We start from the raw sequence: 13807 nt of genomic DNA, 5'->3' as shown, positions 1-13807 counted from the left end.
CGATTTTCTTGAAACTTTTAAAGATGGTGCGTAATGATCCCGTGGTGGAAATAGGGTACTACATTTTTTGATATCTGAAGGAGATGGGTGGTGCGATTTAAACTTTTAAAATTTTGTGTGCTCTCTTATAATAAAATAAAAACATTTTGGTATCCAAATTTCAGATGGGATACCTAGGGGACTGCCCCGGTCTCAAAACATTGCCCGGCACGGGATAGCTGTGAGCACCACACAGGCTGAACATTGGGGCCCGATCTGTGTAGTGTTCATTGCCGTCACGGGAAGCTTAGCTGCTAACTACCGGGCGCGTTCACAGGTTGCGGATAGTGGAATGCTCCAGCGGTATCGAGTGGATAGTCTCAGTGAGAGGCTGGGCGGCACCGGCTCTTGCACAAATACTGAGTGCCTATGATGCTCGTTATGACAAAGCGAGTTATTGGCGCCTTTAAATAACTAATGGCCACTCTTTTCGCGCTGCGATCTGTCCTTTGGATCGGAACGAGCTTGTTCACATACAGGAGCTTGACGGGTATCTCCACCTCCCCATGACATTGTGGCTACAACAACAACCAAATATATAAATAAACAACCAAATATATAAGATTATCGTATCTGATATCCAATTGTCGGACCAAGTGTTTTGAGGACCACCCCAACCCCCAAAACACCCCTAAATCGAACATGTTTACTGATCATGGCAATATGGGATTGAATTTGTGACTATACAATAATACGAATCTGATATCAAAATTTGGGACCAAGAGTTTGGGGGTCCGCAGCTCCCCAAAACACCCCCCAATGAGGACAAATTTACGACCATAGCAATTTGGAGCTCAAATGAAAGAGTAAAGCACGAATCTGATATCAATATTCAGGAAAAAGTGTTCTTAGGGCCACCCCACCATAACATCACCCAAATACGACTTATTTGCTGACCATTGCAATATGGGGCTTCAATAAGAGGTATTTTAGAGAAAAACGAATCTGATATATATTTTCAGGGCCAAGTCACGGAGTGGGAGACACATCCCCAAAACACCCCCTATGCCGACTATAAAAATACATATAGGGGCTCAAATGAAAGGTTTTTAGGAGTAGACCACAGGCCCATACCCCAATCCGGACATATTTGCTGACTTTTTAAATGAAAGCTATTTGAGCTTAGAAAACGAATTTGATATCCAATTTTGAGGCCAACGGCCAATATTTGAGAGTAGAGCACGATGCTGATATATTTTCAGGGATGTGTTTCGGCGATCACCCCACTACCCAAAGCCTAAAAAACCCCTAAATCGGGCATATTTACCAACCAAGTCAATGTGGGGCTCAAATGGTATTGGAGAGAAGAGCATGAAATTGATACCCACTTTCGGACCAATTTTCTGGGGTTTTACCCCTTTCCCAAAACACACCACAAACAGCAATTATATACTGACCATCGCAATATGGTGCTCAAATAAAGGTATTTGAGATAGAACACGAATCAGATATCCAAATTTTGGACCATGTATTTGGGGCACCGCCCCTTCCCCAAAAAGTAAAAATTTATCGACCATGGCAATATGTGCCTCAAACAAAAGGTACTTGATGTAAGAAAACCAATTTCGGGCCAAGTGTTTGGGGGACACCTCATTCCATAAACTCCCCTTAAACCAATGGCAATACGGGGTTTAAATAAATGGTATTTGAGAGAAGAGCACGATGACGATATTTTCTTCAGAGCCAAGTGTCTGGGTGACCACCTCACTCCCGAAAATACCCCTAAATCGGGTATCATGAGAATATCGGGCTGACATAAAGTCTTTGAAGAATAGAGTTCATCTAACATCCAAACTTAAATGACCCTTAAACCTACCAGCGAATTCATGGACCACTAAAGCTCATATGGGATTCAGATGAAGCATTTATATTGTTACACTGTTAGTCAAGCGATATGTAGACACTATATGACTATATGAAAAATCCGCAATTACTTTTTGGGCAACCCAATATTTTCATAGAATAGTATTTTACTAAAAGCCCTTTAATTGTTGAAAAGAAACATTCAAAGAATAATTTTGTGTAATATAGCGGAGCGGGCCAGGTTCAGATAGTTTTAAATAAAAATTAAATTCCAAAAACTATTTTAGGGTGTGGAAAGTGCAGCAAATCAGCTAATTTGAATACAAATGTCAAAGGAAACACTTTGCCCTGCCTTGGGCATATCCATAGTAGAACATAACATACTAGTTCTTCAAATTTCAAATTGGTGTCCTCTCCCTGAAGAAATAATTATTAAGTCTAGCAATTTTATAATGCAAATCTGGGTTCGTTGTTTCGTAGAGCAAATTTTAAACAAAACTATTTTTATTTCAGATAAACTCCTTAACCTTGAATCCCTTACCAGCCCTTTCCGCATTTACTGGGCTATTCATATAACAACATTGGTGGTATCTATTGTTATAACAATCATTTACTGGTCGCTACTGTACGATGGTAAGTACATGCATCTTTAGAATTGTTCACACCATTTTAACCTTGGTTATCTTCAATCCTCCAACACAGCAAATGAAAGTAATTTGACTGCCACCAATATTTTGACCCACATCCTAAACTCCATTTTCATGTTTGTGGATTTACTGATAGTTGCTCACCCGTTGCGTTTATTGCACATGTTCTTACCAGTGGTTTTTGGAACGATTTATGCTATATTCTCGGCAATATATCAGTTAAGTGGTGGTCATAACATGTAAGTATTTTTATAAAAAAATTCCAATTCATTTTTTCAAGATCCAAATTTTCCCATTGAAGAATAAAAGGGAAACCTTAATATTACAATATTTTGTTTAACCTTTAATAATTGGACTGTGACCACCGAAGGACGGTGGTATATTAATTTTGTCATTCTATTTGAAACACATCGAAATGACCATTTCCGACCCTATAAAGTATGTACACTGCCGCTCATTTGAACAGCACATACACTAATCTTAATTATTTTTTTTTTAATTGTAGTTGAAAGTGGTATTACAACGTTATTTTTTAAAACTTGACTAACATCAAAATAAAATATTAAAAATCTATTCCCTTCCATATAACTAAGGACCAAACAACAAAAAGAAAACAAAGTCATAAATTTAAGTAAAAATTTTGGTCATTTGAAAATAACATCCTACAATTTTATCAGTTTTTGATTAAAAATTATTAATGCACGTTCACGCAATTTTAGTTTAGGCAAAAAAGTAAAAAGAAACCGAAAAATAGCAAAAAGGGTCGAGCTATGTCCTTGAGTGTTCACAAAGGAGCCAAGAGACGTCAAGAACGATGTCGAAAATTCCAAAATTCGACCCGGCGGTGTATTTACAAATGCTGAAAACACTATGGACATACACCAAAGCCAGTAATTGACTTATTGTGAGCTCTAAATACTAACAAAGTAACCTCGAAAAAGAAAATCTAAGTTATGAATTCCGTGCTACTTACGTAATCCTTAATTGTTTTCCATGTCACGCCCCAAATTTGGTTCATTGTCTGGTATTGAGTCGCCACCGAAGTGCCGGTATCTGTTACCCGCAAAGCCTGGCAATGACATAGGAAATGCTTCAATGTCTCATCATCTTCCCCGCATGCCCTACACATGCTATCACTTGCCCCACCGATTTTACATAAGTGGGCTCGTAGCCCCATGTGTCCCGTTGTGATGACCTCCTTCTTACTTCCTTTCCGTAATAGCCTCGACTTTTCACGATATGAATCTCCCTATAGGATATTCGGCGTCCTATCGACCGTTTCGCTGTTCCACAGGTTTGCATGCACCCGCCCTTAACTCGAACTGCGTCAACCCGAAAGGCTTCGGGTTAACCAAGATTACTGACTTCAGTTCTCTGGCCTTCACTGTCAAATCGTCTGCTTTCTCACTTCCAGGTACTTCGCTATTACCTAATGGAAACTACAATTACAAAGTTAATATGTTAATCAAAAACACAATTTTATTGATGAAAAGAGGGAATTACAAAGTTTGCATCCTATTTCAGAAAAAAAAATTCACAGAAATTTGCGAATGGTCCAAGACTATATTAAATTTAATGGGTAATAGACAAAAATGTCAGCTTTGAATTGATTCATTTTTAACAAAATAATTCCGAAATTGATAGATGATGTGTCAAAAAATGAACACAACTATTTTCTAAAATTATTCTAAAAGTGCAAAACTAAATGACAATTTTCTTACTACTTTTTGTGGGGACTTTTCCTTAATTTTTTAGATTTTCAATAATTATTATCAAAACGTGATGAAAAGAGCTTTTGACTAAAGAAGTAATTGATCTTATTAAAATTTTGACTTTTAATATTCGAAAGAAATGCCAAAAAGGCAATTCTTGTTTGAACCGTTGATTGGAGCGGACGTTTTGTTATTTTTCTGTAACTCGGATCATTATTTTAAGTCACTCAAGTCCTACTCTTTATCATGGTATCCACAATGCGTTCCATGGTTTTGAGTAGAAATTACGTAAGGCGTATAGGCCTGCAGGCCTTTGGTGCCACATTACTTGCCTTGCCGGGCTTGGGTATACCACAGTTGCCTCCTGCCAGGCTTTCGGAGTGTATGCAAGTCCTAGGCACGCTGTGAAAATAGTGGCCAGATGAGGCGCCAGATAGTCGGCCTCCTTTGTAGTAACGCCGAAAATATTCATCAGGTCCTTAAATAGTGACTTATATGGTTTGAAGCTCCTCAAGGCTTCCTTGGCTATAAATTCGGTTATTACAAGCCTTCGATCAACCTCGTTATTCCAAGATTCCTGTGTTTCCGTGAGTCCCGTAGTATCCTGTGGAAAATGCGTTGTCATCAAAAGCCTCAACATGTCCCCCGTTGTTTCTGCTCTCGCTCCCATGTCGTCTAACTTTTTTGGGCATGGGTTTTTGAGAGAAACTTTTTCATCTTGGCGGCGTCATTACCGCTATCGACCTGGTCGCAGAGTTACTTTCAGGATGCACGTTTTGCCGCTCTGGTAATCTTATTGTATTCCATGAGCCGTGTGTAATACACATCCCAAAATACTTCGGTTTTTTTACGACGTACTCTGTTAAAAAGTTTGCGGACCTCTTTCACAATGTAGCGAATCTCCCCCGTCATCCAGGGTTTTTCTTGGGCTTATTTCCTTTCCCGAAGAGGACAACTATCTTCGAAAGACTCCACTAGTGCAGTTGTGATCCTGTTGACATTTTCGTCAATGTCTTCTATGCTTGGAAAATCTAAATTTTCTTACCCAAGTCTTCTTCTGAGTAGTCTTCCGAATTTTGACCAGTTGGTTGTCCACTTATTCCGGAAGCTTGTCGCTGGCCGTGCTATTCCAAACCCAATGTAGCGATGGTCTGAGAAGGAATGTTTCATGGAGACCCTTCAATCCTGAACCTTATCGATTAGATTTTCCGAACATATTGTCACACTAAAACATCGCACCCTATTAGTACCTCATTTCCTGTCTGTTTTTCTTTCCTCACCATCCGTTATAGCTCCGATGTAGGTGGCGGTGTCGGATAGTCGAAACGAAGATAAAGTGATGCCAGGTATGCTCCTCCGTCTCTCTGTTGAATCCAACATTGACAACTCTGGGGAAAATACATAATTTAAAATTGTATGACAAATAACGCAGGTCCTCGGCTGAGTACCAGTGTTAGCATGGAATAATTGGTAGTTGATATGTTTCAGTCCAGAAACTTTGTTCCGGGTCGTCCATGGCTCCTGAATTAAGGCAATATGAGTCTTGCCCTTGCTGATTTTCTCCATCAGAGCGTGAGTAGTTTCGCTCCGGCTTTTTCGTCTGCTCCCTGTTATTTAGGCTGCATTGAGTTTCCCGTCACTGCACTACCTGATGTTTTAATATTAGGATCTTTGCATATCATAATCTTCCGAATCTTGCGAAAGCCGGTAATGGTTCCATCATTGGGTCCCTGTTTGTTAGGCTGAGTCTACCGTCCCAATCAATATTAGGATCTTTGCCTATACTAGTCTTCCAAATCCTAAGTAAATGGGCTCCTTTGGAGTAGGTTATGTTTTTATCGTCGGCTTTCTGTGCGTTAGGTGGCATTTAGTTCTCTGTCGTTGTACTGCCTGATGTTTCAGCATTTGGATCTTTATCCATCCTAGTCTTCGTCATCTCGAGAAAGTCGTTGATGGTGCCGTCGTCGGGTCCCTGTTCGTTAGGCTGTGTGGGGTCTCTCGCCTCTAATACTAAAACATCAGGCAGAGCATATTTTAGTATTAAGACCTTTAGGTAAGGTTAGTTTAAGTTTAAGTGCAAGTCTGCCATCAGATTCATTTCAACGTTTTCGTCCATTGTGATACCACAGGAACAGAAAAAGGAATATACCTTCTAGTTCCTACCGTTGAACCATCCAGATCGCCTTAAAAAGCCCAACAACATGCGAATGTTCCCATCCGCTTAATAAGCGGGTTCTCAAAGAAATGAGAACCTAATGTAGAACTCTATCTGACTGCAAGTGCGGGGCACACAGGTGCTCTATTAGGATATTTACTTATCCTAGTCTTCCAAATAAAGGAAGAGTCGGTGTTATTTTCGTCGTCATCCTCCTGCCTGTTAGGCGTTATTGAGTGTCCCGCCACTGCACCGCCTGATGGCTCAATATGAGGATATTTGCCTTCCCAATCTTGAAAAAGACGACCATGGCTCCGTGGTACGCCATGCTTTTGTCTTAGCCAAACTTGTCACGGAGGCTTGATCAATGCCCACCACAAGGATAGTTCCTTCCTCCTTCTCCTTGCTATGAAAAACCTCCCATTTCTCCACTACCAACGCTTGGTTTTTTTTGTTTCAGACTTTCATCATGCGTTCCGTCACGATTTCGCCGTCACAGTTGCAGTCCTCCATGAAGACTCAGGGGTCATGCGCGCTTCCTTTGTTGCTGTTTCGACTTTGTCTCCCTCCACAGGACGCTGTCAGGTGTGAAAGCTGGGAGCTCTTTTTCTTCTTCAGCATTTTATTTCTCATTTTCTCATTTTGATTCTCTCTCCAGTTTCCGTAGAAGTGCTTGGAATGTCTGTTCTATTCCTTCCAGCATTCTGCACTTTCGCTCGATTGCGCTGCCGGTATATACTCCTCTGTCTCCTTCGTCGTGCCTCGGATCGCTTCCCGCTGCCCTCATCTTTCGATTCGACTGCAATGACTGTTTCATTGACACTGTAGCTGTCTGAATCCGAGTCGAAAACACCACCTTTACTTAAAGGGTGGGGACGAACTGTGCATCCCTCTGGTTTATACGTCTTTTCCTCATGTATTAGTCTGATGACTAGTTGTGTGCTTGAAGCATTACTCTCGACTACAGGTGACAAGGCACCCAAACCTATAGGAGGAGAGGGCAACGTGCTGCGTTCTGGCGCCACCACCGCAGCTGTTGGGTCTTTGGAGTTAATAGTACGGATATTTTCCTTTGAGGAGCGAAATGAAAGCACGTCCGCCCCACTCAACTGCTGCTTTCTAACTTTTTTTTGGCACTTACAACTTTTTTTTGGCGGTTGAGGAACGATATATTCTTTATTGTCGTGCGTGGTGAAATGTAAAGTAATCCAAAATAAACTCCAAGCTCATGCCATAATGCTGACTTGAGGTCCGGAAGACAGCGAGATTTCAGGAAACGATGATACGTCCCTAATGTCAGCCTACTTAACCTAATAGAAAGGTTGGCCAGTGAGAAGGCGATTGTAGAGTGTACAATGTGCACATAACTGTCGGCTTGCAAGAAGTCTCCCTCCTGACATCAAAGGGAAATAAAGGGACGAGCTGCATTTGTGTGCGACGCTAGGAAGAAGAACAACTAGACCCATTGATAGGTATACCGATCGGACTAGAATTACTTCCTGTTTCGAATTAGCTATGTTCGTCTATGTATGTATTCTTGTGATCAAGGTACAGGTCGCATTTGTTACCCGATTGTCGTAAGGTTCGCTATTGATTTTGAAAAAATTCGGATCAGATTTAGATATAGCTCACATATATAACCTGAATCCGATATGGCCACAAAAAGTCCGATCTTGATAAAATTTTAAATTGAATGTTTATTTTAATGTCCAAATACATGTGCAAAATTTTATCAAAATCGGTCCAGATTTAAATATAGGTCCCATATATATGTATTTTTCATCCGGTATGGACTTTTAAGGCTGTAGTAACCACTAATTTGGTACGATCTTTACATTTGTTTCCTTTTACTTCCAACATGTGTGCACTATTTTATGTAAATCGGTCCAGATTTACATATATCTCCCATATATATCTTTTAGCCGATATACGCTTTTGAGACTGCAGTAGTCACAAATTAGATTCTATCGTAAGAAAATCTTGCAAGGTTCTATACGGTATTTCAATAGATATTCGAAATTGAAAACTGACTTAATGAAGACATAGGTTGGGTTAGGTTGAAAAGAGGGTGCAGATATTAATCCGCCCCATGCCGCTATGGACATACACCTAAGCCAGTAATCGGCGCTCTAAAAACTATAAAGTAACGTCTAAAAAGAACATTTTAAGTTAGGAATTCCGTGCTACTTACAAAATCCTTAATGGTTTTCAATACCACTCCCCTAATTTGGTTCATGCCACGTGCCACGAATGCCGGGCAATGACAAAGAAAATGCTCCAACACCTTATTATCTTCCGCGCATGCCCTACACATGCTTTCACTTGCCGCACCGATACATAAGAGAGCTCGTAGTACTATGTGTCCCGTTATGATACCAATAGCTATACTGACCTCCTTCTTACTTCCTTTCAGTAATAGCCTCGTCTTCTCACGATTTTGATCCCCCCATAGGATTTTCGCCGCCCTACCGACCGTTTCGCTGTTCCACAATGTTGCATGTGCATTTGTCGCTCTATCCCTTAACTCGGACTGCGTCGACTCGAAAGACTTCGGGTTAACCAACTTTATTGACGTCAGTCCTCTGGCCTTCACCGCCAAATCGTCTGCCCTTTCATTCCCCCTTACCCCGTTATGGCCCGGCACCCAAACGATGCGAATTTTGCCAACTTTAGAGAAGGCATTAAACTCCTTTTTAAACTCCAAGACTGTTCGTGACCTTACCGTCCTCGTTGTTATTGCCCTTACGGCCATTTTACTGTCCGTAAAGATGTTTATACTCGGCGTCCTCGCGTTAGCACCACACCACTTCACGCATTCCGTATTCGCCCGGATCTCCACCTGCAGGACCGAATTAGGCAGTCTAAAACAGATCTCAGTCCATGGTTTCTCAATGTAGACCCCCAGGCCCACTCTGTCCTCTAGCTTTGATCCATCTGTGTAACATGATTTTCCAGATGGCAATGCTAGGGTTCCGTCAATCCAAGACTGTGCCGATGGCAACAGTGCCTCGCACTCGACTTCAGGGTTCTTCTCAGGTATCCGATCGAAAACCTCTTCCCTTCCTTCCAGGTTTCCTATCGTCGGCTCGATTATACCGCAATGGTATGTGCTGCTCTCATCCTCAATCCATTCTCCCATAGCCTTAATTTTCATAGCCGCAGTGGCTGCCTCACACTTAATCTGTATGTCAATGGGTCGGATATCTACTATAGTCTCGAGTGCCCTAGTGGGCGTGGTCCTAATCGCTATGCTAAGACAACATGTCCTCTGAACCTGTTGTATGGTCTTTTTGTTGCAATTTTTCTCCAGAGCAGTCCACCAAATTAATATGGCGTAAGTAAGTATTGGTCTAATCCCGCTTCTATAGAACCAGTGGCCTATCCTCGGATTCAGGCCCCATTTCGAGCCTACGGCCCGTCTACATAATGCCCTACATCTGTAAGCCTTCTTAGTACGCTCCTGAATGTGACACTTCCAATTCAGTTTCCTATCCAAGATCACACCTAAGTATTTGATTTTGTCAGATATCGAAATCGTCTTATTGAGGAAACGTGGTGCGTTAAAATGGCTCACCTTCGTCTTCCTCGTGAACAGGCACATTTCAGTCATAGGTACGTATACTCTGTGGTGCAGGGTAGTATATAGTCGGCTCTTCCCTTTCCTTACTAGTTTTATTATTATGGAGGCCACCGTAGCGCAGAGGTTAGCATGTCCGCCTATGAAGCTGAACGTGTGAGTTAGAATCCTGGCAGGAACATCCCCTCTTAATGCTGGCGACATTTGTGAAGTACAATACTTTGCCATGTTAAAACTTCTCCCCAAAGAGATGTCGCTCTGCAGCACGCCGTTCGGACTCGGCTATAAAAAGGAGGTCCCTTATCATTGAGCTTAAAATTGAATTAGACGGCACTCATTGGTTGATTCATGGGCAAATTTGCATTTGCATTTGCTATTATAAGCACACTCTTGCATCTGGGATAATGATAATATAAATATAAACACTGTTTTTTGTCTTAGATCTATATTTCGAGGTGCTACAATTAGAGTACATTTCTCAAAAATGAACCGTACTGGTCGAAGTGTTGCAAACGGAATGCCAAAATTTGTATATACTACATTCCATGACGGAGTATACTGAATGTGGACATTTTTAAAATTCCACTTATAAATAAAATGTTCAAAGACTTAACTAAAGTGATGCATGCTGCTTCAAAAAAAAAAAAAAAAAACAATTATCTATTGTGTCCAGCCAAATTCAACATGCTTTTTGTTTGGATTTGCGTAGTTAAGAAAAATTACTTTTAGCTATTCATTGAAATGTCTACTCTTTATCATTGCTCCATCACACACTTTAATTGTTTTTCCCTTTTAGCAAAGGAAAACCTTACATATATCATGTGATTGATTGGGACAAACCCGTGAATGCCACTTTGACTGTGCTGGGCTGTCTGCTATTATCCTGTGTCGTTTATATGGCCTTATTCACGATTTACAAACTAAGGGCATTGCTGTACCGGCGAGTCAACAAAGCCTCTTTCATATTACCCACCACAACACCTCCTCCTCCGATAACGAAAAAGAAAGCTGGAACTGGAATTCGGCATTCAGCATCGGGTATTTCAATGGTGCTGGGCAACTTTGAGGGAAAAACAAATCCCGCCTTCTCCAAAAGTTCCGAAAATATTAATAACCCCTAAATACATTTAACTTATTTAGTATTTATTATATTGTATATATGTATGTTTTAACCTGAAATATTTATTTGTAAGAAAGCGATAGATTCTTTTTAGCTGTATATGAATTTTATATATCACCTCTAGCCAAAACAATGTCCTTTTGAATTTAAGTGTAGTTAGACTCAGGGTAACCTTATTGTATTTTTTTATAAAAAAAAAACTCGAAGAAATTGTATTATTTACGTATGTATGAAATAAGAGTCACGATGCATATACAATAATAATTATGTGAAATGGCTGCCGTATGATATTTTTATCCCTTGAGTAATTTTCTAAAAACCCTAGGATAATAAATTGGCGCCTCAAAACTTTTAAATAAAACAAAATGTTTTTTTTTTATTGGGAATGACATCAAAGAAAACAAAATGTCTTTGTCGAAAAGGACTGATTAAACACCATTAACAAATTTAATTTAATCACATGAAATTAAGATAGTTGAGGAGGACGCCATTTGACGCCATAGTTCGAACCATTAGAACGTATTTGGCGCGGTGTATTCGTTTTCTAATCACAATCAATAGCAGTTGCAGTTTATTAGTTCAAATAAGTATTGGTAACACTTGGGCCGAATTACCGCATACTTAATAGATTAGGTTAGGTTCAATAGAGGGTGCGGATATACATTCGCTCATGCCATTATGGACGCAAGGAATTCCATGACACTCACTTTGTCTCTAATTAAACATACGTACTCCATTCCTAGACCCATCGTTGGTTAAATTCTGGTATTGTGTCTCCACCTTAGTACCGGAGTCTATCAGCTGCGACAATCGAGCAATGACATCGGAAATGCTATAACATTTTATCATCTTCCTCACATGCCCTGTACATGCTGTCACTTGCCGCAGCTACTGTGGTGCAGGGTATCGTAACTTAGTGCATTTGTTTGTAACACCCAGAAGAGAGATAGACCTATTGATAAGTATACCCATCGACTCAGAATCACTTTCTGATTCGAATTAGCTATGTCCGTCTGTCTGTCTGTCCGTCTGTCCATGTTAATTTGTGTGTGAAGTACAGGTCGCAGTTTTCATCCGATCGTCTTAAAGTTTGGTACAGGCATGTTTTTCGGCATAGAGACAAAGCCTATTGAAAAAGAAAAAAAAACAGTTCAGATTTGGATATAGCTCCCATAGATATGTTCTTCCGATTTGCAGTTATAATACAATAAAATGGTCATTTGTTAGCCTATTCTCTTAAAATTTGGCAAGAAGGATTTCCCTTTGACTCTCGACATTATTGGTGAATTTCATAGAAATCGGCCCAGATTCAGATATAGCTGTCATATATGTACATTGCCTGATTTTTACTTCTAGAGCCACTTCAAATGCATTTTTTGACTAATTTTACCAAAATTTTGCACAGCGGCGACTACCACATTATCTGAGAAGTTTGGTCGAAATCCGTTCAGAATTAGATGTAGTTCCTATATATATGTTCGTCAGATTTTGGGTAATTTGGAATAATATTGTCATTTGTAAACTGTAGTTATTACAGTTTGAACATATTTTCTCGAAATTTGGTTAAGAATTAGATAAAGCATCTACTCTGTACCTATAGGGTATTATAACGTTGGCACCGTCCGTTTTTTGCCTTTCCTTACTGGTTTTAAAATAGATTGTGCATATTGAAATGACTACCAAATTTAATGTTGCAACACAATTCTCACTCAATTTTTTACCAAATATAAGCAGATCTAAGTTGGAAATTCAAACTCTTCCAGAGTATATTTGGATTTATTTCGAAGCTATGATACACAATTATATTAAAAGCCTTCTATGTTGCTCCAATGATTTTTTTCATTGGACGTTCCTATGGCGAAACTTTAAAAATTGGCAATATCTGAGTATACCATCCGCCCATCACTTTGTATCCATCACTGGTCTATACGGTTAAATACTCACTCTTTCTCTTTTTAGTAGGAGAGACACAAGAAACGGTAAACGAATAATCGTTTGCGGCTAAAACAAACACTTTTGCCATTAAAGAGTTTGGTTTTACAACAAAAAAAGGTACTTTTACCGTAGGAGAAGTTGCCAAAGGCTTTACAATAAACAAAGTTAGTTAAATTCGATAATATAACGGTTAAGGCTAACGTTTGATATGTTGAACCAAAACGTTACAAAGTTACATTAAAGGATAAACTTTATAATAAAAATATTTTGTTTCTCGTAAAAATGTCTAAAACGTTTAATTTTTTGGTGTAAGTACGCCCGTCGACCTATGTGTCCCATTATAGTGCTGAAATATATACTGATTTCCTTTTTACTCCCTTGCAGTCGTAGCCTCGTCGTCTTACGATCCAGATCTCCCCATAGGATGTTCGTTGTTCTACGACCTCATTCGACTTCAACGCCCTTATCTCAGACAACGGTTGAACCTCATAACGAGATTTATGATGTTCACCCTTGATTTCGGACTCGTTGCTATTTAAGGACTAGCAGTAGTGGAAATCTGTAAACTGTTTTAACGAAATCGCTTAGTTTTTGTTATTCAATAGCTACTTTAACCGTAATCGACATTAAAATCAGTTGTGTCCGTTTACGAATACAAAATCGTCAACTAAACGACGGAAAGCTATTTGGTGTTTAATTTAATTTTAAATAATTATTTACAATGGCTTTAGAGCATTCTTAATTTATCGCAAAAGTTTCTGATACGGGTGTTCCACCAGACGTGCTTTCGTAATATGATCTAAGCGTAAAAAATTTTGG

At 39.7% G+C, this 13807-nt stretch overlaps 1 protein-coding gene across 3 annotated transcripts in view; it reads left to right on the top strand.

The window, feature by feature from the left end:
* The window catches only part of LOC106083673 (protein rolling stone), a 55116-nt gene extending 43767 nt beyond the window's left edge, over window positions 1–11349 (top strand). For all 3 annotated transcript variants that reach the window (XM_013246831.2, XM_013246833.2, XM_013246832.2), the window contains exons 4-6: window positions 2356–2475; window positions 2545–2728; window positions 10730–11349. In XM_013246831.2, coding sequence (XP_013102285.2) covers window positions 2356–2475; window positions 2545–2728; window positions 10730–11054 — 629 coding nt within the window. In that variant the 3' untranslated portion in view covers window positions 11055–11349. The remainder of the gene's footprint in view (window positions 1–2355; window positions 2476–2544; window positions 2729–10729) is intronic.
* The last annotated feature ends 2458 nt before the right edge of the window (window positions 11350–13807 follow it).

Source organism: Stomoxys calcitrans, chromosome 3 (genome assembly GCF_963082655.1).
Source record: "Stomoxys calcitrans chromosome 3, idStoCalc2.1, whole genome shotgun sequence".
NCBI classification, from domain to species: domain Eukaryota; kingdom Metazoa; phylum Arthropoda; class Insecta; order Diptera; family Muscidae; genus Stomoxys; species Stomoxys calcitrans.
The sequence above is the reverse complement of the archived record's forward strand: the minus strand, read 5'-3'. Positions and strand labels throughout refer to the sequence as shown.